We start from the raw sequence: 26608 nt of genomic DNA on the forward strand, positions 1-26608 counted from the left end.
ATTATTGGGATTAAGTTCTGGTCCAATAAAAACCACATTTAGGGTTTTCACCGATGGCATTATGTGGAGGAGGAATAGTTCCCATTTCTGTAGCATATCCACTTCGAATTCTATCTCGGCTCCAATTAAGTGGAGGGTTAATACCTCACAGTTTCTTAAACGTTCGCAGAGTTTTAGGGCAAACCAGGCAGTTAAGGGTCCTGTGGAAACCTGAGTCAAAGCGGCATATTCGCACTCATTGGTAACATCTGTTGGAATTCAAGAAATATCAATTAAAATCTATTCTAAAGCCCACAGGTAATTTAAATAAATATCTTATTCCTTACTGAAATTAAGTTTCTTCATCATGTGTTTGGTGTTGGAGCAAGCCATAGGTAATTCCCGAAGTATCTTGTTGGGCAGCGATGGCTCCATCCGGCCGAACTTCGCCTGGAACATGATGAAAGCCTTGAACAGTTGATAAGAACCACACCACTTGGCGTGCTCCTTGCTCCGATGACCGGGCTTATCCTTGCAGAAGGCCACCTCGCCGCATCCTCCGCAGATGGCGAGTCGCTGGAAGCGGTTCTCCCGGCACTTGGGTTCGCCACAGATCATTGGAAAGAGGAGCAGCTCCTGTTCCGTGGCCGTGAGTTGGCGATTCATCTCCTTTTCCACCTGGCGGATGCACACGATCCGGTAGGAACGGAACTGCTCGCCACTGAAGTCGCCGCACTTGTAGAACATTTCGTGACCTGCATAACGAGTGTCCCGCCGATAATTGGCCATTAGTGTGATTTATGGTTTGCTGACAGGCTCCTCTCATCTCACCGTTGCGGTCCACCGTTTGGCGCAGGGCGTAGCACAACTGCCGGTGCTCCTGGTCGTCTTTCATGTGGCCACCGCTGCAGTAGTAGCTCAGTCCACAACGAGAGCAGGGTATCCGCTTTTGAGCACACAGGTCCGCCTTGCACAGCTATTTTGACAGAGAAATTCATTAAAGAATATTAATAATGGCATAAATCTTATCTCAAATACTATAGATATTTAAAAAAAAATTTTTATTTAAAAACTAAGCGAAGAAATCTATTTTATTGGATAGAAATTGGATACAACTTTAGAATAAAATTGTAGTCCAAACGCTTTAAGGAATTGTACTACCCACATTGCATAATGAGGCCATAAAATATTGCCTTGGCTTGTAGATGTACTCCACGTACTCCTCCGCCTCGTCATCGGATGATTCCACATCGCTTGGAGGAGCTTGGCTGAAAAGTTTGCCCAGGTTGCTGATTAACGCCGCAGCTGGCAAGTCTCCAGTTCCTATTTTAAAGTCCTATTATTACTTTAACAATTTAAAATAAAATAAACTCCACTAACCCTTTTGCAATTTGGTACCCAAACATTTTAGAAGGTCATCCATTTCCTCAGGTTTTACATCCTTAAAAGGATTTCCGGTTACCTTGGATTCTACTGGAATTTTGTGAGTTTCTGGGGCAGAAGCCACCTTTGGTTTCTTTTCTTCCGTTTTTGATTCTTTTGATTGGCTAACTACTTTAGGTTGAATATTAACTGGCACAGGTTCGTTTATTGGGGCTGTATTATTATTGGCCAATAATTTTCTACGTAATAGTTGCTGAATTAGCCTGATGGTTTCGTTCTCTTTCGAGTTTTCCAACTGAGAATGATCACTTTTCGGTGGAGTTTCCACCTGGAAGTCACTTTTGTCACTTTTTGGCGAAGCACTTTTAGGAGATCTTTCAACTGGGATGTCATTTTTAATGGGAGAAACTCTCCTATTAACTTCATCACTTTTGGGAGCAGATAGATTAAGGTTTTCCTCTTGTTCCGAATGCAACTGGTTTATCTTGTTCCGCTGGCGATTCCGTATCCTTGGCTTCTTTTTATGCATCCCCGACTGATTCATATTTTTTGGGTTTTATGTTATGTCGAATGCAAAATTAGACAGAGCACGTTACCCAATTGAACGAACAATAAAGAATGCGCATTGTTCTTGGTCTGAGATCTGCGATCCGCCTCGATTCAATTGGCCACCAGCCATCGCTTCTCATCGCGGCGGACACAAGCCCAAATGTATGCCCCTTTCTATTTTTGTTGAGCACGGGCCGATGTCTCTGACATCGCCAGACGGTATCTGAATTCGCATCCGAATCTGAATCCGTATGGGTTGTTGGTTGGCGTCCATTATTATTCTCGAGTACCAGCGTTTGATTAATTCTCTGCCTACTAATTGCGTCAACAATCACAAAATTACACTTAGCTTCATTTTTGGTGCTTTTCCGAAATTAAGTTGTCAATGTGGACTAAAATAATAAAACATTAACTACATGTTAAGGATAAGTGAATTAAATAAAAAAATGTTTTTTAATTGCAGAACCAAAAAATATATATTTTACAGCAAGGGTGTTTTAAAGTTTAGTTTTACATTTAATTTAAAAACAAAAAAAAAATTAATTTTATAAAATTTGCACATTAACTAAACAACTGAATTTGTTAAAAAATGTGTGTCTGAAAAGTTTGCGAGAAATTAATTGCCACATAAGTAACGATGTCCGCATTGTGGCTAATAATTAGTTAACAACATTCCTGTATTGACGTACTAGTTATTAAAAATAGAAAACACTTGTTATACGCCTTGAAAAATCCAAAATTCAGTTGACACTTTGGGTGACGACAAATGCTTAAAAGTATTTTTAAAATAATTGTCTACCAACTACGTAACAAATTTTTCTCAATGCAATAACAATTCCGTAATCACCACAACCAACAAAAAACAGATTGGCTTTGAATTAAAATTTGAAAAACGCGCGTAAAATACAACTATTTTCTGTCAGAAATTCTTGCACAGGTTTCCAACACTATTTTCACCTGCCCATTCAATTCCAAATAAAAACACGCAAGGTATGTATATTCAATTATTTCATTGCTTATCTAAAAATATATATAAGGAAGGTAATTGCTTACAGTTTTTCAAAGTTTATTTAAAATATTTTTTTAAATAAAAGACAATAAGAACTTAACTATTCAGAATTTAAGCAAGTCAGATAAGGTAATTTTAATGTAATTTAAGAAGGTTATAGACTATTTTTGTTTCCGATCAAGAAGACACACGCGAGGCTTTTCACACAAGGATGCGTGATTTTTAAGGATTCAAAATGTTACTACAAAGTCAATTGGGCATAAAGTAACCAAGAGATAATAAAAACTACTGTTCATATAAAACCCATCATTTGGGTTTTAATGTTTCATTGTAAAGCAAAAAAAAAACAGTTTATAAATATGAATTCTCTTTACTCGCACATGAAGAAACAGTTTGTTTTCAAACAATATATTATATATTATAAAATATACATCAAAATCAAACCCTGAAGTACATATGTTATCCTTCTAAAAAGAGATTTAAATTATTTTTTACTTATGCTAACTAAAGAAAAGTTGTAATTGTTTGTGGATTACTTTATGCCACTTCAATAAAACATTAAAATGTTTTAATCGACACCAGCCTATTTTACACACTTAGTCATATCGCAAACGGTATGGATTTAAAATTAAAGAAGCATGATTGATCCCATATCCGTTTACAACTTCACTGGTGGCCATTGGTCAGATCAACACCTCCACAGGCACCTTCGCCATCGGACGTGCTGGAGCTACCATTGCAGCCATTCGAAATTCCGTTCTTGGGTGTGCTGGGGATCTTCAGTGACCTCAGCGATTTCGTAGCGCCCGCCAATCCTTTTACGACACTTTCCTCCTCATCCGAAGAGGCGTCGGACAGTTGACGGGGCGACAGGCGGCATCCGCGCTGGATATATTGCGACAACCGATCCACGGAGGCGAGAATCAGTCCAAGAAACGGTGGCGATGGCTTCAGTGGTCGCGACAAGTACTCCGGATGATATTGCGTGGCCACGAAATACGGATGACCGCTTAGCTCAATGATTTCCATCCTGGTTTTGTCCTCGTCGGTGCCCACGAAGCGCATTCCCTGCTCTTCCAGTCGAGGTACATATTTGGGATTGACCTCGTAACGATGTCGATGACGCTCCTCAACTGTTTTCGGATTTCCATACAACTGACGAATGACACTGGGTCCATCTGCGAAAACCGTAGTTCGTTTGCCCAAACGCATAGTCCCTCCCAATTGTCCAGTATGATGCTCCGGCATATCAATAACCAAAGCATTTCCGGTATTCGGATCGATTTCCGTGGTGTTGGCATCCTTAAGACCCAATTTACTGCGAGCGAATTCAATAACCGCCGCTTGCAGACCCAAACAGATGCCAAGCAACGGCTTGCGATTCTCTCGTGCCCATTGGCATGCTCGGATCTTGCCCTCCATGCCGCGGGAACCAAAACCACCGGGCACCAGGATGCCATCGCTTTCGCACAGCTTCTGCCACTCCTTGTGGTATTTGCTTGGCTCCGTTTGCAGAGTCTCCTCTTCCAGCTGGCACGATTCGATGAATACCAGCTCCAGTTTGCGATTTACAGCCAGGGCGGCATGTTGCAGAGCCTTCACCACCGAGGCGTACGAGTCCGTAAACTTGGTGTACTTGCCCACGACGGCAATGCAAACTTCACGGCGAACAGTCTCTGTGCGACGTGCCAAATCGCGCCACTGCTGCAGACATCTAGAGTTAGCAAAGGATATAGAATTAATACATATACTTAAGATTTAAAAGCCCATTATTACTTACTTGGTCCTCTTGCTCATGTCAATATTAAGCTGCAGTCGCTCGTTAAGGTATTCGATCACTCCGTTCTGCTCCATTAGCAGCGGCACATGATAAATGGAGTTCAAATCGTGTATGCAGATCACCTGATCCGGACCCACGTGACAAAAGTTGCTGATCTTCTCCTTGACCTCCAGGCCAATGGGTTTCTCAGATCGACAGACAATCAAATCGGGACTCAGGCCGCAACCTCTAAGTTCCCTAACCGAACTTTGAGTGGGCTTTGTCTTGGGTTCACCGGTGGCCTTCGGCAACGGAACCAGCGACACGTGAGCCAAACAGAAGTTCTCACGTTTCACGCGGAACTGGAACTGACGGAAGGCCTCCACAAAAGGCATGCCCTCGATATCGCCGATCGTTCCTCCCAATTCCACAATGCACACCTGTGGCTTCGAGGAGCCCTGTACAGGTGTCTGGGCCCACACGCTCCACCCATTCCTGAATGGCATCCGTAATGTGTGGAACAACTGAAAACAGAATTTACCAAATAAGTATAATTTCATTTATATTAACTACAATTCTTTGTACTCACCTTGAACTGTTTTGCCCAAATACTCGCCAGTGCGCTCCTTTTCAATGACCAACTTGTAGATCTTGCCCGTGGTTATATTGTTGTCCCGATGCAAAGTGACATCCAGAAAGCGTTCGTAGTTTCCCAGATCCAAATCAACCTCGGCGCCATCATCCAAAACATAAACCTCGCCTGCGAATAAAAAAAATGTTAAGCAATTAATAAATGTTTTATTGTTTTCAACCCCTCCATTAAAAATAAAAGAACTGCAAACCGTTAAATGTTACATTTTTATTTGCAATGTATTTGTGCTTAGGCGTAAATGGCGCACTCCCAGCTTTCCTTGGAGTGTCGCTCAACTAGAAATCAATCAAGTAGCATGGCATGGACACAAAACTAAATGTAATGCTTAAAGTCTAGGCGTATTTACAGTCTTGTGCTTAATCTAGGCTTTCTGAGCTGTTCGACTACTTGGACTCCTCGAGATCCTCCTTGTACAGCTCCTTGAAGATGAGCTTTTGTATCTTGGTGCGTATGCGTAGCTTTTGAGCGGCCGTCAGCTGTTTCATGTACGGATGCAGGCTGAGCAAGTAGTGGTAGTCATCGTCCTCGGGCACCAAAGGAGCATCCATCGTCGAGGAGCCATTGAAGTTGCTGTCCTCCGAGAGACGTGGTCGCTTTAGCTTGAGGGCGGGTATAAGTCCATTGGCATACGAGTGTTGCGTGAAGCTGAGATGTTCCCCAGTACCTCCCACCGCTGTGGATGCTCCGAACTCCTCGTTTCGTTCTTTGGCCGCATGATGAGCTGCTGCCAGAGTGGCGAGCGGATGGTGGGCCTTGTTATAGAGTGGCGGTGGCGACACCGATCTCTTTCCTCCCATTGACGCACCATTCGAGGAGGCAGATGATGCGGATGTGGTTGTTGCCGGGGCCAAAACAGCCGCCGATCCTGGTTGTTGTACTTGGGCAGATGTCGTAGTAACCACCGGTGGTGGAGAACAATGAGCAGCAGGTGGCTCCACCAGCATTTGGAGTAAAGGCGCCGCGGGTGATGGCTGTTGTTGTGCTTGCGGTGGTGGTGGTTTCTTACTCAGATCCTCTGCCTCCTTTTCCAATTCCATCAACTGGGCGCGAAGTAATCCCGCCTTGATCAGAGCATGCTGATGGGCCTCCTCTTGAGCTCGCAAAGCTCCTGTGGCCAGTGGTGTAGTGCTCACTTGGTTCATTTGATGAGCAGCCGGTGGCGTGGGCATTGCCTCCTCCATCGTGGCTTCGCTAGCCTCACCGTCTGCCTCCGCCTCCATGTCCTCCTCGTCGTAATCTTCGTCGCTGTCCTGCAGGCGACGGATTAAACCATTTGTTAAATCCGGTTCCACAACTGTCTTTTCGCAATCCTCGCTCTGCTGGTTAAAGTAGAAAGACTGATCCTGCTCGTTTTTCGGCAAACGATGGCGCATGTGATCAGCTAAAGAAGGTTATTTTATTAACAAATGTATCATATTAATTTAAAAATGTGTATTATAACTTACTTAGAAACAACAAGGCGTAATAGTGCAGCCACTTGGACTCAAACGTTGCCGGATCCACCATAAAATCACCGTTATCCGCTCGAGGTATCCGTTTGTACTCTACCCGAAAGTTATCTCGAAGTCCCTTCCATTTGGCCTTGAGCACGATCTCTGCGAGAGCGAGTGGAAGAACAATAGAACAACTTTCTATCTCAAGCCCTAAGTCATTCTTAGTGTTGCCAACTTAGCTATTATATCGCCCAATTTTATAAGAATTTATTTTTATTTTGCCTTTGTTAAAATTTGTTTTCAATTTAGTTAGTTTTCAGGGCTTAGATTGGCTGGTTGTACTGAATTTGACAAACTGTTAAATTTTTTTAGCTATGTATGTACCTTAACAATTACAATTTTAATCCCAGCTTAAGCACAAAGGTGGGCAACACTAAGACTTCTTTTTGGCCATATGCTCTACTTACTCGGCAGCTTGTGCGCTCCGCTCAGCTCGTCCCACATCTGCTCGAGGAAGGCCTTGTTGCAGTGGAAGTTGCGGTTCCAGATGGCCGGACGCTCCTCGATATCGTGAATAAACTGCTCCACATTGAGCACAATAGTGGACTTTTTTGGCGCCATGTTAGCACTCAAACCGAGTGAGTCTTTTTTTTTTTTTTTTTTTGTCTTTTCTTTGTTTCGCGGGTTCACTTTTTTTTAATAGGCAGCTCCTGCTGTTTCACTTGTCCGCTAGCTAACGGTGAATGCCAAATGCATGCTCAAATAGCGCACACACACAAGGACACTAATACCACTGACTCACTGAGAGGAGAATAAGAGGAACGAAGAGCATTAGGCCTTGGTCACTGGCCATCCCTCTCCCACTCACACCCAAAACTTAGTTGCGATCCATGACCATCAATGAGCAGCCAGTGCCCTTAAAACTGTTAACACAATAACTTCATTAAGATTCCTGCTATAGCAAAATAGGCCCAAAACGAGCTGGGGCGACAGGAAATGCTGTTCTGCGTTGCTCGCTTTGCTCCGTTCTGCTCCCCAATCGTCCATCTCCCATTCTGCTCCCCCCAACAAGAAGAAGACGCAGCAGACGAGGCAGGAAAGAAGCAGCGAAATCAAATTATAAACACGCCAGGCCAGCGAGACAGAGACGGACGGAAAGACAGAGACAGACGGCCGGCCGACGACCAAGAGACCAGCCAACAGTTACTCCACGAGCCTGCCGGCTCCCGCTGCCGCTCTCCCGCTCACGCTCCCGGTTCCGCTGGCTATGGCTCACCCCTTCCCCCTTCCGACAGCACTGCGCTGGATACACTGGGGGAACAGGCGCGTAATCACATTGTTAACAACTTTGTTTTTAAAGCATTAAAAGGAAATTTTTTTATAAAATTCTCTTCAAAGGATTAAATGATTAACATAAAAATAATCATCACTCCAAAATAATTATATCACCTCGAATTACGATTTTGAAATCCTTTCTACTCCCTATTTCCTCCGAGTGCATGGTCTGGCCCCAGTGCATCAGAGTGGATGTGTGTTTGTGTGCTGGTGTGAGTTAGTCAGGCGCAGGCGGCGGCATTCAGTCAGTCATGCAAAAATGTTTGCCGTGCACCGAGTGCGAAATACTAAAAACGGCAGCGTGGAGTGTGGAGATTCAGATTGGCGAAGGGGGCGGAGAGGAGCTTGGGGCACACGGGGAGCGGATGCGGAGGCACAGGCCGCAAGCACATACATACAAACATACATATACACTCATCCATATATATATGTATATTCCAGCGAGCAAAAGCAATTTCTGGCGGCAGCTATAGCTTTGCTGCAGGCAAGGCAGCAAAGTCGGCAGACAAGAGACCAGAAGACCAACCAAGCCAAGCCAGACAAATAATGCGTCACGTTGCGCAGTCGTTAAATTTTCGTTTTCGTCGTTGCCGTTTTTATGGGCAAAAACTGCCGGCGACACAGTGTATGGTGTTGTTTTAGTTGTTGTTGTTGTTGTTGTTAGGTGAGGGTAGAGGGCCAAGAGAGGGGAGAGTAGAGGGGGGCCTGAAACAGGGGGCGAAAAGCGGGCTGAAAAGCTGGCCCAGCTGCTATCGAGGTGCTTGGGAGCTGTGGGTAAAACTGCTCCTCTGCTGGTAGCCAAGAATTTCACAAGTTTCGACCCGCCGTGGAAAGTTATGAGGCCTCAAACACACACAAATTGCACACACATTACATACACACACACACAGACAAATGCCAACTGGAAGCTGTGTGGCTAGGAAATTGGCAGCTAAGTGGACTAACACTTGGGGATTTGGAAATCATTTCCTTAACTTTGATTTTCCCGCTTATCAGTCGTGTTGAGCGCAACGAGATAAGACTTCAGGTCCGTTCAACTATTTATAGGTCAGATCTTGCATAAAGTCAATGTATTGATCGAGTGGGAATAGAGAGCACTGCAAATCTTTTTAATACTCCCTCTCTTTTTGTACTTAACCCATTAGAGTCTTTAACCGGAATCAAGTGGTAACTAACATAAAAATTAAAATATGTAATTTAAACTGGTGGTTTAGTCAATTTAAAAAATAATGTCATTAATGTGTTATAGATGTATAAATTATAGATGTAAGTAAAGCATACCCAGAAAACTGAATTTGTTATCTAAATTTTTTGGTATAAACGATACATCTTTCTTTAAATTTGTAAAAGTTAAATGTATCCTGTTTTTTCACCAATGATTCATAATGGGTTAAATTCTCTGATAATATCCTCTTACGCACCTTTAACTGTAGTCTTCCTTACTATCCGACAAACTCTTTTCTTTTCTTGGGCTTTAAATGTTCCATCTTTTTCCTTTTCTTAGGTTTAAACTCCTTATCAACCCAACATGAATGCTATTGTTTCTTAAACTTTTCACCGAATTCCAAACCGTTCGATTCGCTGTTTTAAACTTTTTTTCTACCTTTGCCCCTTCAAACTTAAATTTTTATGATATCCCCCTCCCGTTTCAACTGTCATTGAAATTAGCTCAGAAATGAAGAGCAGAAGAAGAGTGCCGATAGGCTCAAAAAACCCAGGGTTGAGGAAATAAACTATATAGTTTGCTCTATAAAATCAATAAAACACATACGCACGCACACACATGTGCGTGTTCCACTCGCTGACACAAACACACACATATGCAAAATTAGCGCGCCAGGAGTCGCAACTAACGGGATATATGTGGGTGGTTTTTAAGTGGGTGGTTGGGGTGGCTTAGTGGCCCAGTGGGTGGTCGCTTCGTGTGTGTGTGTGTTACCGCCGCAAAGTTTATAATAATCGTAAAGTTTTTTTGTTTTTTTTTTGTTTTGTGCGCTCGGACAGCGCCGGCCCGTATATTCCGTTATGTCCCGAGAGCGTTTTCGCACGAGCGATGGAAAAGCCGAAATGCGGAATTGCGAATTCCCGAACCAAAATGCGAACCACTGCTGATTGCAGTCAGCTTACAACTGAAATTGAAAATTCAGCAGAGCAAAGTGCGAAGCGCCGCTGCTGCTGTCGCGGCGGCGTTGTTGTCGTTGTTGCTGCTGCTGCCCGTTGACGCGCCGCCACCGCTGCCGCACACAGACCGCTCTGCCGCCCCCCCCTCGAAGTCCCACCTCCCCACCAATGCTGCCTGCCACTGCGACAGGCTGCAGCCATCCGCCATCAGCCGAAAGCCATGAGCCATGAGCCAGCCAGCCAGCCAGCAGGCCGTGTTCAGAGCCAGGCCCAGTCGTAGTCCCATTCCCATTCGCATTCCCACTCCAAGTCCCAATCCCCGGCCAGGTCCACAAGCCCCCCAAAAAGCCAAGCGAGCCAGCCAGCCAGCCAACAAAACGTGCCAACTAGCGGCGGCAGCTGAAACGACGCCAGCCAGCCAGCCAGCCAAACAGCCACCAGCAGCAGCAGCAGGCAGGCAGGCAAAATAATATGTATAAAAAAAAAAAAAAAAAAAAAGTACCAAAGGCCGGCTAGGGGAGAACGAAAATGGTTATACACTTCTTATGGGCATCTTAATGGTTATCTATAGGTTCAGTTTTCAAAAGTGATTTTCAGCATTAGTACCTTTGCAGTTGAATAAATATCTAAAAGTCCTACTAGTCTCGTACCGTACTTGCCTAGGATTCTTGGGTTATTTACCAGACAAATTATGTCATATCACTGCCCTAGAACAAAAAGTTTCAGATTTTGAAAGAATAGTAGTATTCTTCAAGATGTTAAGTTACCCAAAGATTTAACAATGTTTCAAAATCGATGTTTTAAGTAAATTTTTTACGGTAAATATAAAAATTCGTCCCTAAATCCCAATACCCCGGGAAAAGGAGAGAGCATGAGAAGCGCACACTGAAACGCAAAAAACGCCAGCGAGGAGGCGCAGGCGATCCAATGAGGAGCGAAGAGGGGGGCATCGGGAAACGAGGGGAACGGAAGAGGAGAGGAGGGGAGCAGAGCAGAGCAGTCAGCAGGCTGGCAGTTCAGTTCAGTTTCAGGCGAGAGCCAAAGCCACGCCACAAGCTTTTGCTTTTGCCGGCGCGACACATACATACATACATACATACATATATAATGTGCGGGGGGCCGAAGGAGGAGGAGGTGGAGAAGCGCGCACAAACGCTAAAAACGGCCGCCGCCATTTGCTTGGCTCTGCTCGCTGCTCCCTGTGTTGTTGCCTTTGCATTTGTTGTTGCTGCTTTTGGGCATATTATTGCCGGCTATCCAGCACACGCACACTTACACACACACACTTATTCAAACACTCACCCATAGTCCACACAAACACATGCGGGAGAGAGCCAGCCGTGCTGTCTGTGTGAGGTGGAGCCGGTGGCCTGCTCTCCTCCGGCTCCTCTTCCTCCTCCTCCTCGTTCTTCTTCTTCTTCTCTTCCTGCCTACTGCATGCGCAGCCAACAACAATCAACGCGCGGAAGCGAGCGAGCTAGCGAGCGAAAAGCATAAACCATGAAGAGCGGGGGAGGGTGGGGGTAAGAGAGAAGAGGGGGCCGGGGTCGAAGAGAGGAGGCTCGTTAAAATCACGCGACAGGAGGCAGCAGCAGAAGCAGAAGAGGAAGCAGAACCAACGGGGGCGGTGCAACAAACGCCGGGCAAAGCGAATCGATGTGAATTTGGCTGTGGCTCCACGGCTACCGCTCTTCTTCTTCGCTCTTCACTCTCCTCTTCTGTTCTCACTTCCCGCCGCTCCTCTCCCCAGCTCTTCCTCTTCTTCTGGCGCCTGTCGCTCAGACACCGTAAGTGTGAGGTGGGTGGTGGGCGGGTGGAAATGGGGGAGGCGGTTGGCGTGGTTGTAATATAACGCTATATAATAAGGGGCAAGTGCGATTGGGTAGCCGCTTCGAACTTAATTTCTTACAATTAAGCAACAGACTTTTGCCGGCAGTTACACAATCACCGTTAGCAATTTTAGTTTTTTCAAGGCCTAATCTTAAGTCTAGCTTCACGCTCTTTACGATCTTGCAAAATTGATTTAAAGAACCATATTAAACCACATAAGATACATTTACGCTCAGTTTTATATCAACCGTATATGGTTTCCAGATAAAAGCATCTCTTAGACTTCTTAATGGCGTTAAAACTTAAAAAATCTAAGATTATCTTAATTAAAACCATTCATGTCAGAAAAAGACACAAGCACCTTTTCCAAAAAAAATAACATTTTCATACATATTTTTACTAAGACTTTCGACCAAAGATTTCCCAAACCATAAAAGAGGGAGGCTAATTTATCAAACGGCTACTGTATTTCGTAACTTTCTTACTGCCCAATGTAATTACTTAAAGCGATCCGTAAGCTATGCTTAAAGTTATGGCAAGTGGGCAAACTTTTGACCAGACGGAAGATTGAAGCTTATGAAGCCATAGAATGGACACACACACACGCACACAGACACGTGCGGCCCCATCAGTGAGCCGTATTGTGTGCGTGTAGCAGCAAATGAGGGGGCGGAACGGTGGGAGGCGAGAAGGTGACCGAGGAGGCGGGGTTGGGTGGCAGCCACTCAACCTCAGACGCCAGCAACGCGTAGCAACGGTCACATCCTGCTGGCGAGCTGGAGAGTTCGAGAGCTGCCGCCACAGCCAAATGGTATTTTCCATTTAATTTTTGCACACTCACACACACACAAAAGCTCGCACACGCAGACCATATGTATATGAGTACAGTGAAGCTTCGAAATTAGTAAATCCAATCAAAAACTTTACTTTACTTTTTGGGGAATTCCAAATCTGTTTTCATTTCGCAGATTTTCTGTCAAATAATTGGACGGGCTCCTCAACGTATGCTAACTTTTTGGTTACATTAAAATTAATTTTACAATTTTGTTTTTTTTGTTTTAGTGCGAATATTTCTCTTTAGTATGATACTACTGTATGTGGCGGCACACGCACAAGGCGGAGCAGGAGCGTGAGTGAAAAAAAAGAAGAAGAGGAGCAGCCAGAGGTGGCAGCAGTAACAACTACAACACAGCAGTAGCAGAGGCCCAAGCATTATTGTCGTCGCGAAACGTGAGCGTAACGAATGCGCAAGCAGAAAGGCAGCAACAAAGCAAATGCAGGCCAAAAGGAGGTGGAAAAGAGGGGAGGCCGGACGATAGGGGGAGAGGGGGCGGCAGTTAATGGCGCACAGGCAAAGAGCAACAGCTGCTAACGATGTTGACGCGCCGATGACGGCCACACAACCAAACGAGCAGACAGAAGAGCAAAAGAGAGAAGCGAGCGGTGGAGGAGGACGTAAAGTGCGGAGAGCAGAGGAGCTTGGCTCTTTTATGGCTAAAAACGCTAATGTGGCCAAGGAAGCGCGGGGGTGGGGGGCAACATGACGGAGCGCAAAAAGCCCAAGCAACAACAAAGAAGCACTCGGCAGCTAGAAGAAGACACCCTCAAAAGATGGAACGCCGCAGCGGCCAATATGGCGACCCTTGCCATTTCCCACTCCACTTTCCCCCTCTCTTTCTGCCCTCCTCCACACACCCACTCACACCATGAAAATTAACGCAAAACAAATGAAGCACACGCATGTGCCGCAGTCGACGCTGGCATCGACGTCGACGCCAGCAACTCACAAAAACAACAACAACGATGGGCAGCAACAACAAGCACAATAACAAATGAGCAGAATTGCATTTTGTGCAATTCGACCCCCAAAAAGTGAAGCTGGGCGCAAAAATGCAAATGACAGGCGGCAGACAGTAATCCCCTGCGAAGGAGAGCAGCGGAGGGACGGTGGTTGTGCGTTGTGGAAGAAAGATGGGCTATAGGCTTGCTGGCTCTTTCAACTCATCGAAGTTTCATGCGTCTATTTACATTACCGAAAGTAAATTTGTTCTTTTAAAGTATTACGTACAAGATAACACCGAGTTTGACGGCAAATAGGTTGATCGTACTAAACAAGTAAGCGATTTTTTGACCTAAACACGTTTTTAACTTTCATTTTGCTTCACACATGCACATTTATTTAACCACACGTGCAGAGGCCCCTCGAATCGTTCAGGTCAAAGCTGCGTCACATGTCACACACACAAGCACACTCATGCACAAATTGGCTCCCACCTTCCAAAAACACACTCCCAAACACACAGCACAAACAAACGCTTCGTAATTGCATTGGCACGTTGCATAAATAAATTTGTGTGTGTCGCTGCTGCATTTTATTCATTCAACGTTGTTCTTGTTGTTATTGCTGGCGCCATTTTGGTGGAGAAGTTCTTTTTGAAAGGGGAGCGCGGAAAACAGGAGAGTATAAAGGGGGAGTGCGAAAAAGTGAGTGAGAAACACATAACGGCAAGTGAATTGCTAAAAAGTACAATACAAATTTTAATCGACTACACTATTTTTTCAAAGTAATAAATCATTTTTACTCCTATTAAATCAAAATTTAATCAAATAAAAATGTATTATCGCCGATAAAGACGTTTTTATGGTGTTTGCTTATCATAGCAAATGCTTTTTGTGGGTCAGTTTCGCTTAAAACGCAGCTGGCTTCGGATCAATTACAACTTGTTTTAGTGCGCACGTGAGTGAACCGTTTCCCTTTTCCTCAAAAAACACTAAACAAACAGACAAAAGAAAACCCAAACAAAAATAAGAATGAATCGAGCAAAGCAAAGCTAGTGAAACGAAGGAAAAAAAACTTTCGTTTTCAATGTCAAGCAACAAAAACAATGTTTGCCGGTTAAGGGAGCCTTTTTTACAAGAAGAGAGCAAGAAACAGACAGCAAAAAAATTAAGAGAGTTATTATATATTTTTCTCTTTTTTCAAAATAAATTGTATATGCGAATTGGTGTTGCCTTTTAATATTAAGCGCTTCATTTGATTTGGAGCCAAATATTTGTTCATATGTTCATAAAACTTAATGGGTAAAATTTAACATTCCAAAACACGTGCGAGAACTTGTTGTTAGTTTATTAAGAGAAAAAAAGAGAGAGGAGTGGGTCTAAGAAACAGCTGACAGGCGGCCGTGCTGTCTGGTTATCTCTTTCACACTCCCACCCACAAAACAGTAAACACGCCACATTGTCTTAATTTTTATGCACGGAAAGGAAAATTCCGTGCCCCAAAGTGAATAAAAAAATGTTTATGCAAATTTAAATCAGATAAAAGTTAATTCACATATTAATATGATATATGTATATAAGTAATGCAAGCAAACATTTTATGCGCATTTTATTTATCTTTGCCCGCTCTACAACATTCTACAGCGTTTAATAAAAGCACTGTATACGGAGCGATTGTAATTGTTGATATTTTCTTCATGTTATTGTTGCTTGAACTTTTTGGCGGGAGAGCGCTTTTCACTTGCTTGGTAACACTGTCACTTCAAGACTCTTTCTCTCTTGCTCACGCCATGTGGTTACAACAAGCCGCGTGACCTTTGACAACAACAACAGCTTGCACCTTACAACAATAACTGCACAGACTTGCAGACACTCACTAAAACATTCACTCACACACTCACGCTCACACAGATGCTCGAAATATTGAAAATTTGCCAAAATAAAAGACAGACATTTCCCTAATGTCGCGGGCACACATGTACATAATATACATATACACTATATAATATGAAAGAACTTGAAAACTCACCATGCTCGTACGGCGAAAAGGTTCCAGCATCAATATTGATGTAGGGGTCAATCTTTATCGAGGTAACATCGAGACCACAGGACTTCAGCAGGGTCCCGAACGAGGAGGCAATCACGCCTTTTCCCACGCCGCTGATGACGCCGCCAGTGACCAGGATGTATTTCATCTTTTAACGTCTGGAATCTCTTGGAATATTGGGATCACGAATTCCTCCGGATCTGATTCGCGAAGGGCGCTCAATCTACCGTTATCTGAGACACTCGCGAGACAATTGCGCCGTTTATTTGTCTTTTGCTGCACGTGGTGCCTCAAATTCGGTATTGGTTTATTTAATACGTATCGTTTCTGCGAACGAGGCGCCGGCGGTATGACCGCGTATAGTTAGTCCCTAAATACCAGTGATTCATCGCGTGTTGGAAAACGACCAATACAAAGACCATACATTCCGTTGCCTTGTATTGGAATTCAAACAAAAAATATAAAGCGTCAATGGTGTCAAGTGTACATTCTAAGCAATTAACTTTGTGCAACAAACAATCATTTCGTATCCATTCACATTTTCAGTAATCTTTTTTATAAACATGTACATATTTTCATTGTAATGCTAAAGAAAAAACCAATCGATAAAAAAATAAGAAAAAAGTAAACAATGTAATTTCTGAGTGCAAAGCATTAAATGTTGCAATTTTATTAAACTTTAAGCGTAGATATAAAAGAATTAGAAAACTCTGTAGCTCTGTAAATGCGTGTCAAGCGTGAGAAATTGGTTGATCATCCGGTTACTTGCTGGCCTCCTGCTGCTCGAACAGAGGATACTTCTCGGTGACCTTCTCCCAGGAAGTTCTCGCAGTTGACAGGTCCTTGACCACGCCCACAACCTCCTCCAGTCCGACGCGCACCTGCTTCATAGTATTCCGATCCCTCAGGGTCACCGTATGCGGTTCCTTCAGAGTGTCAAAGTCGACGGTGATGCCGTAGGGAATGGCGATCTCATCCGTACGAGCATACCGCCTGCCAATGGAGCCGCTGGAATCGTCCACCTTGTGCGAAAGTTCTGCCTTGGTCAACGCCGATGAGAGTTTCTGAGTATAAGGTTGGAAGTCGGCGTTGTTCGACAGCGGCAGGATGGAGCACTTGATGGGAGCCACCAGTGGAGGCAGGGTGAAGTAGCATCGCTGCTCGTCGCCATCGCGACACTGGAAACTGTGCTCCAGCAGGGAGTACATGATGCGTCCAATGCCGAACGATGGTTCCACCACACTAGGTATGAACTCCTCCACGTGAACCGTTTTGGTCGAGTGCTTCACACTAATGGTGTCCTTGCCAAGCTCATGGCTTTGACCGTCGGCCGTCGTTAGCTTGTACTGGCCATCGCTGGCCAACTGCTCCTCGACCTTGGTAATCTCCTCCAGCGAAAGCTTCGCCAATGCATCTGTGATATTCTTGGCCTCCTTTTTGAATGTCTTGCCCAAGGTCTGTTTGTTGGGCACAATTTCGCTGACCTCCACAGTTTTGGGAGCCGGTAGACGTTTCTCTGCCACCAAACGCACACCCGTGGCCGCCGTATGCTGTCCCAAATCGTAGGCACTGCGGTCTGCGCATCCGACGCACTCCACCCATCCGTAGGAAGTGAGGATCTCGGCATCCCAGCAATCGCAGGCATAGTGAGCCATCTCGTTCGACATATGTTGACGGAATCGCAAGCACTCCGGCTTAATGCCAATGGCCAAGAGGAATTGTTGGATGCGGGCCATGTAATAGCCAAGAGTTTCATTGGCCACCAGCTTGGTGGCAACTGCCTCACCGATTTCCACTTGAGAAGCCGACTTTCCGTCCATCTGGTTGCAGGCAGAGTAAAGGGTCATCTTCTCCGATTTGATGTTACCAAATTTGGGATGATCCTTGAGCACGGGATCGCAGAAGTGTTCAATCTCCGCCATCGTGAATTCACGCACTCGAATCAAGCCCGATCGAGGAGAGATTTCGTTGCGGAACGAGTTGCCAATTTGGGCCACAGCAAAGGGTAGCTTGCCCTGGTTGAATTCCAGTAGCCGCTTGAAGTTCACAAAGATACCTTGGGCAGTTTCCGGACGCAGGAAGCCCTTGACCAGGCCAGTGGGTCCAATTTGGGTGGCAAACATCAGGTTGAACTCGATGGGTTCGGTCAAATCATTGCCGGTTAAAGGAGACTTGATGTTGTACTTGGCTAGGACATCGGCCAGTTCCTGTTTGTTCAAGCCATCCAGCTTAATGATGATGTCCTCGCACTCTGCCTGCAATGCAGGCGTAGCCTCCTTGGCCTTCGACAGCTTCTCCAGGGCCTGCTTGATGAGATGATCCAGCCGGAAGCACTCGCCCGTCTTGACATCCTTGACCATCAGGTCCGCGAAGCGCTCAACGTGACCAGAGGCTTTCAGCACAGGTTCTGGGGTCAAAATGGAACAATCTACCTCCAGCATTTGCTCCTCGAGAGCAAAGTACTGACGCCATAGGGCCAGGATATTGGACTTGAGGGCACAGCCCATTGGTCCGAAATCGTATTGTCCAGTAATGCCGCCATAAATGGCAAAACTCTGGTCGTAAAAGAACCGACGCTTTAGGAGATCTTCCATCTTGGCGCGATCGAAGCTAACGACACTGGGGGTGAGGGCAAGCTCCTTGTCCTCCAGCAGCTTCTTGCGGGCCTTCAGCTCAGCCACCGCCTTCTTGACATCCAGTTCGGGGGCTCCCTTTGCCTTAAGGTCCCTCACCAGGTTTCCCTGCTCCTGAACCCGCTCTCGCAGGGGAGCAAGTTGGGCCTCGATCTCCGGATTCGACATAATGAACTCGGCAGCTGCAGATCTTAGCTTGACCTTTCTATTCTGTTTCTTGGCACCCCAAGTAGGCGGTGATGGCTGCGGTTGAGTGGGTGGTGGTGCTGCTGCGGGAGTATCTTTTGTGGTAGTGGTGCCGAAAAACACTTTCGTGGCAATGTGCTCGCTCCACGTTGTTCTTGCTATTGGATTTCTCACGGCTGAAGTGGCACTGCGCAAATGGGGTAGCGCTTTCAACAACTGCAATGACATAAAGGCGGTTTTATTTTTTACAGCTGGGAAACGCGATTTTATGTAATAAACCGTCCAATTGGCTACTGTTGAAATACCTTTACTTGCGGCTGCAATTTCGTTGGATGGATGAGTGTTCAGCGGCCGGCGTGCAACACTGCATTCGCAGAAGGTACTCAACACTGTTTTCGGTTAACAGCGCGGTCCAGGGATGAGAATGTTGTGACTCGTGACGAGGAAAATAAAAGGTGACTAAAAGTAATTATTAGGCAATAATTTTAATTAATTTAATAAAATAAACCTATTAACAATCTTCTACCTAACGTTCTCTTAACTATATCTTGAAACAGTTTTTGTAACTTCGGCGATAAACTGAAATATTTTGGTCGTTATCATTTTTATAATATAATGTCAAATTATTTATAAATAAAATTTCTATATATATAAGTTTCTAACAAAAAGTATAGTCTTTAATTATATGAACTGTTTAACTTCTGACTGTTAATGTCACTATCGTGCTTACAGGGAGTTGGTCACCGTCCCACCTGGTATCTAACGTTTTCCAGCACTAGCTCATGCAATTGTGTGCGTGCCAGTTTTTTGTTTAATTATGTAGGCGCAGCATTGCAGTCTGTTTTCTTGCGAGTTTTTCGTATAATTTGCTCAATTTTTGATTTATTTAAGTCGAGTTCGAGTGCTGCACAACCCAATTGCTCAAACGCGCAGCGAATAAATTGAAAAGCACGCACTTAAAGTGAAAAAATAACACAGTTTTGTTGATTTTATGTGAGAGGACGCGGCGTTGCAACAACAGCGACGCTATGCGACCGCATTTTGAGCGATAAAAAGGAAAGGTGTGCTTCTCTCTGGAAATTCTCTCACCTGAGTTACTAATACTATTGCTAACTTACTGCCAATTTGCCGAAATCTTGATTGCAAACAATTAAAAATTAACTCATTCACAGGCGCGGCCGCACATAACGGTTCTTGTTTGTTTTTACGACGCCATACATAAAAGCAGAAGTAACAACAACAACAAAGATCTCCGCTGGTAAGTTAAAAGTTGTTTTTGTTTTACCGTTTTCCGTTCTTGACCTGTTTTTGTTGTTTTACTTATTGTGTGTGGGACATATTTTTAATCGATCGATCTGTTTAAATTATGCATTATAATTTATTTGTTAGTCATAAGCGTAGTTGTTTTGTTCGTGTATGTGTGTGTGCACCATAAAACCATTAAAACATGCACAGTGGAGGTTCTTTAATTAGAAACCAACCCCCACATGGGAAACTATTGGAAATGTGGAGGGAAACCAGTTTGGTTCCCCTCAACGAGCATCCACTGTAGGCGCACTTAATTCAACGACTTTTGCACGTTTGATATTAAGTCATCGCCGGCTACGAAGGCCAAACTCAAGACTGTACAAGCCAACAAAAAAAAGTTATAAACAACATACAAATAACACCTCATCGAGCTTCTGTATGTTTGGGTTTAATGTTCTGGCCATTTTTTGGAGAGGGTTCGCTTCAAGGTTTACAGTGGTTGTGGTGCGTGATAAAACGGGTGGAAATCGGAAACAAACAAAAACTAAGTCTGTACATACAAGAAAAAGCATAAGAATTCTTATTAACTAGTGCACGTCTTCAATAAAAAAACCTAACTCTTAACTAAAATTCACCAGCTCTGACAAAGTGATAACAAAGCATGAAGAACCTGAAACAGTTCTTAAATATTCAAAGTATAACTGGTTTTGGGGCTACTAAAATTAAATATTTAATTTCCGAAATGGTATTAAAAGTACCAGGTTTTTACTTTTCTCATTAATCAGAGCTAGTGTACACCCTAAAACAAAACTATAAATTAGGTTAAAATTAAACCAGCTTAGGAGTCGACTTATCAAAGACTGCTTGTCTTTTCTAGGATCCCCCGATTAACCGAAATCCGCACCAACAACCCACCAACGAAGCCGACGAAACCCAAGCAACCACTGGCGATGCAATTGAAAGCGCCCAAGAGCAGAAATATGGCCAGTCTTAAAGATGAAGAACAGGCGGCAACCACAAGCAACTCCACGAACAACATCAACAACAATAACAACAATACGAATAACATAAACAACAATCATAGCAGTAGTAGCAACAACAACAATAACAACAACAAAAACGAGGATGACCCAAAGGTCAGGAAGGAGAATTTGGAGGCCAGGAAACAGGCTTTGGAGCAGCGTCTAAGCGAAAAGAGCTGGCTGCTGCAGCAAATTCAGAAACAGGAGACGGCCATTATAAATGGCAATTACGAGCACATGACAGTCAATGAATTTTTCGTCCAATTGGCCCAGCAGTACAAGCATGAACAGCAACTGCAGGCTTTGGCCAGGGAAAACCATTCAATATTGCGGCGGAAGCAAAGCACAACGAGCCGTGAAAGTCGAGAGAGCCAGATGACCAACAATAACAACAATCGTCAATCGGAAACGCTATCGAATCGAAGTTCAGAGTATGACAATTACCAGCCTTCCTCTTCGGCGGGAGCCGGTGATATGCTGGTAATAGGCGTGGCTCAGCAGCAAGCGCAACAGCAACCGCCGCTGGTGAAGAGCGCCCTGAAAAAGCGACCCACACCCACGCCCAGTCAAATGCAATATATGCGCCAGCAGCATCAGCAGCAAGCGCATTTGGTGATGAACATGAACTACCAGAGATCACAGCCGGATGTCATATCCATGTACTCGGCGAACTCCTCGAATGTGGCAACTTTGAGGCAACCGCCACAAGTGGCACCCCAGCAGCAGCCAATTATAGTACAGTGCGATAAATACTACCTATCCCCCACGCATCAAAACTACAATGAGGGTGGCTTCATCAAGTCAAGTCAGAACATCAAGAAGTATGTTTCTCCACTGGCGTCGCCCAGCAATCTCAGCTACGAGCAGCAGCAGCAGCAACAGCGTAATGCAATGCATCATCATCGACAGCTAGATGCTATATCCCTGGCGCCCAGTTATGTTTCCGTGGACATGGATGCCGCCCAACATCAGCAGCAATATCGCTGGCGCTCTCAATCACACATAGCCCCCTTAACACCGCCTCAATTGGGAATAATAGAGGGTAAATCGCACTCCAGCGATATGCTGGCAGTGCCCTTGCCGCCCAGTCGCTATCAGCCGCACGACGAGATCTCTTTGTCATCCTCCTCGACGACGATTGAAAAGAAACCGAAGCCGAAACAGTGGCTAGAATCATCGCTAGATGGACCTGCTGTTATCAGGCAGATGGATTCACAACCGCACAGTCCAGCTGGCAGTAGCAATGGAAGTAGTAATCCCGGAGCAGCTGCCATGGTATCTAGTAAACCCCGCGCCAAGCTCTCTTCGCAGTCCATGTCGGTGTCGGGACGCCACTATTCCATGTCCAACCAGCGACCCACGCAGAACTATCCAAGTGCCAGCTATGCGGTGAACACCAGCTCAAAAGCCTTGTTAAGTCAATCGACCTCGTACCTCAATGCCATGGAGCAAACGTTGGGGATTTCGGTGTCGTATCCCCTGGAACCTTTGGACATACCAGCACTGCGAAATTTGCCACCTAAGCCAAGTCAAATGCAACAGCCTACGCCGCCGCCCAGACCGCCACCTGCGAATCAGGGTCATAACCAGAATTTGAATAATAGTGGGAGTGGTATTCCAACCGGACAACTTGGTCACGGCAATGCTGTTCAAACGGCTTTGGTATCGCCGCCTTTAACCGTGGCCACGGCCAGCTTATCGCCAGAAATTCGCATCGAGTCGCCAAAGAACATGACCGTTGTGCAGCAGGCCACCTTCCAGCCGTACAAAGAAGTTACCAAACCCTTTGAGATGTCCGACTTCTACAAATACTCCACCAAGTTTAAACAAAAAGAGGGCGGCAATCCCAACTGACCTTTAAGGTTTCACGGGATTTACATCAATTTAATCTTAATTATGTGATTAACTAAATTAATTTTGTAGCGCAGAGTAACTACAAAGCAAAAAGCAGCACAAATTGTTGACCACCTATCGAATTTAAAGTTCGTTAGCCAAATTTTTTAGGACCAAGGACTAACTGAATATTATTTTTATTCAAAAATGCTCAAAAAATCTGCCAAATTTTGCACTGACTTATGAAAAGCAATTTACCGAGTGACATTTATCATTTGTATTACATTTTATAAATACAAAAAAAAAGAAAACAGGACAATAAATCGCCTTACGACTAGATGCCTAGAAAATATAGAAATATTTTACAAAACTGAAAGCATTTACAAAAGAATAACTGACTAGCAATTGTTAAATAGTGTATGAAAAATATATTTTTACACTAATCGAATAATATTTTTGAGTGTATATACAGATTGGAATAAGTATATTCACAAAGCTCTTTAAGACTAACTATTGACAAGCAATAACAATAAATATTTTGTATTAAAATTTACCTACCTAAATGCGTTTTTAATGAAGTAGATCTCGGTAGAGGAAATCCGATAAAAATGTTCCAGTATTTTATATAGTGTTTATAACACTTTAAATATTCTTTTAGTTAGCGTTTCGGGATTTTATGGACCTTACATTTTAAAGTTTTATTAGTGTCACTTTTACCTATTAGATCCATTCCCCTAGATCCCTTAGATCCATTCTTATCTAATAGTTTTTTTAAATCCCGAATCTCTGCTTAGAACTTATTTATAGAACTGCGATAAAAAGTAATTGTTTTTTTCTGTTTCTGCTCTAGGATTTCTCTTTATTTCTCTCCCAAATTTTGAACCATTGAGTTCTTGGTTTCTCTGCTTGACTCTCCCCAATTCAATTCCACTGCAACAGATTTTGTTTACGATTGATTATTTTTAAACAATCTCGTGTTGTGCTTCACTGAGCGTTACAGTATATTTGGGAGGGGAGAAAACGAGAGGGTTTATCTATCCCCCGAGGCCCAAAAATAAAAGACTCTTCGCAATGGATTTTGTTCTCAGTTGCAACGCGCTCGCGATTACGTGCAACTGTTTCAGATCGGTTGCACTATTGTTTTCGGTTTATCTTTATTTTCTGTGGATTTTCTCCTTCGCGGAGCAATACAAAATCATATAATGCTCGATTAAGGATTTCGGGTTTTCGTAGCTAGTTTTCCCCTTATTGTGTTGTCCTAGTTTAGAACATTCAAATCGGAAAACTTTTGAAAATTTACGTAAATTATCCAACTTAACCTACAAAATTCTTTGGTGTTGTGTGTGCGTCGGTGTTCAAAAGCAAATCAGGCAGAAAAAATTAAGAAATATCGTGTCATCAAAATCCTAACATAAACATCAACAAGAAAATGGATCGCTTTCGGTTTGCATCTAGAACGTATAAAAATATGCACGACTGACAGGCGCAAGTGGCAACAAAAGGCGGCTAGGAAGCCAGGGAATAGGCCATAAATTATTTGGTTCAAGTGCAGTCACCATGAATCTGTACACTCTATACGATTGGGTAAGCCAAGCAAGCTCGGGAATCCATTAAAGTATTAACCCATTGGAGAACTCAGAGCATCCATCATTTTTGCTCGCAGAATTCACTTAATGGGATCCACAAAAATGGGGAATAGTGGGCAATGAAATGTATTTTTCGAAAATATACAATCCACAAAGAGTATGTGTTGGTGTTCAAGTGTGTTTACAAATGAAATCGAAATTGAATGCGCCTTTGAACTTTCGATTAGGCGGCCACAAGGCCCTTCAAAACTTTATAAACAATCTACAGTGGAAATCAAAAAAGGGTGAACTTTAAAAAGTAGTAAATTTTGGGAGAACATTATTTCGGTTGCTGTGAATGCTGTTTGGTGTTGTGCCAGCTTACTGTCTCCAGTTTATAATTTATATTTTAAAATAAATATAAAAGTATATAATTATATAATTTTGTATTTATTTTAAAACTCGAAATAAACATTTTAAATAGTAGTCAGTAGATCTCCCAAAAATAGAACACATTTTTCCTCTTACCTTTTAAGCTTTATCTACTGTGAGGGAATATTCCTGGTCTTATCAACATAGCTCCATCAACATTGTAGCAACAAATGTTGCACACACACACACACACTGACGCACGGTGGCGTTTATGTTCCACATATAAATTTTGTTTATAAATAAAAAATGGGAGCGAACATTCGGTGCACGGAACCGCTTGGAACCGCGTTGCAAATTTCCGCGGCAATCGCTCTCGCTCATTCATTCGCTTTCGGCTCTCCGGGGACTGCTCTTTTCCAACGCTTTTCTTTTGATTTTCCTCGGATTGAGTGACTGATTTCAATTGAATGTCTCTTCTGGCGTTTTATTTATAAAAGAACTTGCACTGCAGGCGGTCGCGTCGCTCGTCTTTCGGTTCCCCGCACATTTATAGCTCTAAAAAGATAAAAGTGCAGTGCCTTCGCCCATAAAGTTGTTTCATCAAATCTACGATTTATGTGCATATATGAAAACTTTCGCACAATGTAACTCATAAATAGCCATTGTCGATATATGGACGTTTTAAGTGACTGTAAATTGCATTTAATTGAGATAACTTCATCGCTGAATTGATTCGAATGAGAGGCCAGCAGTGAAATGGGGAAATTGCATGTGAGTTTCTGTCGGCAATGCGATCTTTAACATCTGCCAGTGACATTTGCATCATTCGACGCCCAAAGTGTGTTAATATCATTCGAAACCGCTCGGTAATGAGCCACATTAGAGCTCGTTATTGTGGCGCAGTGGAAATTGACAAATGTTTGAATAGTACTTTGTATCTAGTATCTAAGAACCAAGTAAAAAAAAGTTTTAGGGATAACCAGAAACAATTAAATATTAAAGAAATCTAAAAAACTAGTTTATATTTGCTAAATTAATTTGTAAAAATTTATTCAAAAAGATTTAAATCTTCTCAAGGTTAAGCTAACCTAAACTTACAGTTCAAGTTTGTTTAAAGTATTATGCTTAAATCACCTTTTGAATGGATTTTAGAGTAAACATGATGCCAATAAACTTTGTCTTAATAGCATTTTTAAGTCTTTTCTAAAGATTTCTATCGAATAACAACTAAATCAGTCTTGTATAAGCCTTTTTTAAAACGCAAAAAAAACGACTCCCTTTCGTAATCTTAGTTTATTTTTGTTCAGCATATTTCATTGTCAACTTTTCCCCAGTCAAAGTCATTAATTTAATCATTTTCGCCAATATGCGTGCCATTATTGAAGGTTTATCGACAGTATCTCTTATGGAAAATCAAAGGAAAGACAGCAGCGCCATTAACTGAGACATTGGGCTAGGTCCTGCGCCCCTTTTCCCTTTTTTTTCGGGGGAGTGGCATTGTTGTTATTAGTCGCCGAAGTGCAAAAACCTCAGCCGATCCACCTGAAATGTGTGTCACACCCAAACAACGGCCCCAAATCAGAGGCAAACTATAGCAACAAATTGAAATTTTTGCAAGAAGGTGGGAAAAACTTTCGTTTTCGCTTTTCCCCGTCCAATGAGGAACACGCACACTTGAAGAAAATCCGTTGTCATGGTTATGATTGCAAACTTGTTATCCCGATACGCGTTTAAGGATATCGCTGGGCTGGGACTTCCTGATTGGGTTGTCTTTGCCCTGACAAGTTCAAGGACGTTCAAATAACACTCCTGTGGCCGGGAATTAACAACTTTTGCACAAATAATATCCGCTAATATTTTGAGAACTTTGTCA

The 26608-nt window shown here is 43.5% G+C and overlaps 6 protein-coding genes across 14 annotated transcripts in view; 2 read left to right on the plus strand and 4 right to left on the minus strand.

Annotated features, from left to right (window-relative positions):
- Positions 1-3: 3 nt before the first annotated feature.
- On the minus strand, positions 4-2098 carry LOC122319887 (the record flags this gene model as incomplete). The annotated part of the gene is made up of 5 exons (XM_043207723.1): positions 1360-2098; positions 1145-1302; positions 811-955; positions 327-734; positions 4-248 (listed from the first exon to the last, which is right to left on the minus strand). Coding segments are annotated over exons 1-5 (1503 nt in total), but the record flags the coding sequence as incomplete, so codon positions are not given.
- A 1172-nt stretch (positions 2099-3270) lies between these two features.
- LOC122319899 (CTP synthase) lies at positions 3271-16400 on the minus strand. The gene is given in 5 exon segments (XM_043207761.1): positions 3271-4634; positions 4701-5155; positions 5157-5203; positions 5269-5439; positions 15859-16400. Coding segments are annotated over 5 exon segments (1887 nt in total). The 5' UTR covers positions 16025-16400; the 3' UTR covers positions 3271-3586.
- Positions 5521-10244, minus strand: LOC122319699. 2 transcript variants are annotated; one of them, XM_043207763.1, is made up of 4 exons: positions 10039-10244; positions 7232-7497; positions 6777-6926; positions 5521-6712 (listed from the first exon to the last, which is right to left on the minus strand). In XM_043207763.1, exons 2-4 carry the CDS (start codon positions 7383-7385, stop codon positions 5715-5717), a joined length of 1302 nt encoding a protein of 433 aa, XP_043063698.1. In that variant the 5' UTR covers positions 7386-7497; positions 10039-10244; the 3' UTR covers positions 5521-5714. The 2 variants fall into 2 exon arrangements, with proteins under 2 accessions (XP_043063698.1, XP_043063697.1); XM_043207762.1 differs by having other exon boundaries at positions 7232-7565.
- Positions 16401-16513: 113 nt separating the features above from the next.
- LOC108087463 (glycine--tRNA ligase) lies at positions 16514-18923 on the minus strand. Its single transcript, XM_017184832.1, has one exon. It carries the CDS (start codon positions 18921-18923, stop codon positions 16638-16640), a length of 2286 nt encoding a protein of 761 aa, XP_017040321.1. The 3' UTR covers positions 16514-16637.
- Positions 18924-19480: 557 nt separating this feature from the next.
- LOC108087464 (putative uncharacterized protein DDB_G0271606) lies at positions 19481-23355 on the plus strand. 2 transcript variants are annotated; one of them, XM_017184833.2, is made up of 3 exons: positions 19481-19756; positions 19868-19953; positions 20821-23355. In XM_017184833.2, the coding sequence occupies exon 3, from the start codon at positions 20894-20896 to the stop codon at positions 22817-22819; it is 1926 nt and encodes a 641-aa protein (XP_017040322.1). In that variant the 5' UTR covers positions 19481-19756; positions 19868-19953; positions 20821-20893; the 3' UTR covers positions 22820-23355. The 2 variants fall into 2 exon arrangements, with proteins under 2 accessions (XP_017040322.1, XP_017040323.1); XM_017184834.2 differs by having other exon boundaries at positions 19924-19953.
- Positions 19939-26608, plus strand: part of LOC108087462 (pericentrin) — a 28210-nt gene continuing 21540 nt past the window's right edge. For 5 of the 7 annotated variants that reach the window (XM_017184824.2, XM_017184827.2, XM_017184828.2 and 2 more), the window contains exon 1: positions 23885-24382. In XM_017184824.2, coding sequence (XP_017040313.1) covers positions 24356-24382 — 27 coding nt within the window. In that variant the 5' untranslated portion in view covers positions 23885-24355. Of the gene's footprint in view, positions 19954-23884; positions 24383-25220; positions 25507-26608 lie in introns of those variants that run through there. The other 2 variants (XM_043207760.1, XM_017184826.2) reach the window with 2 other exon arrangements.

Source organism: Drosophila ficusphila, unplaced genomic scaffold (assembly GCF_018152265.1).
Source record: "Drosophila ficusphila isolate 14025-0441.05 unplaced genomic scaffold, ASM1815226v1 contig_286, whole genome shotgun sequence".
Taxonomy (NCBI): Eukaryota; Metazoa; Arthropoda; class Insecta; order Diptera; family Drosophilidae; genus Drosophila; species Drosophila ficusphila.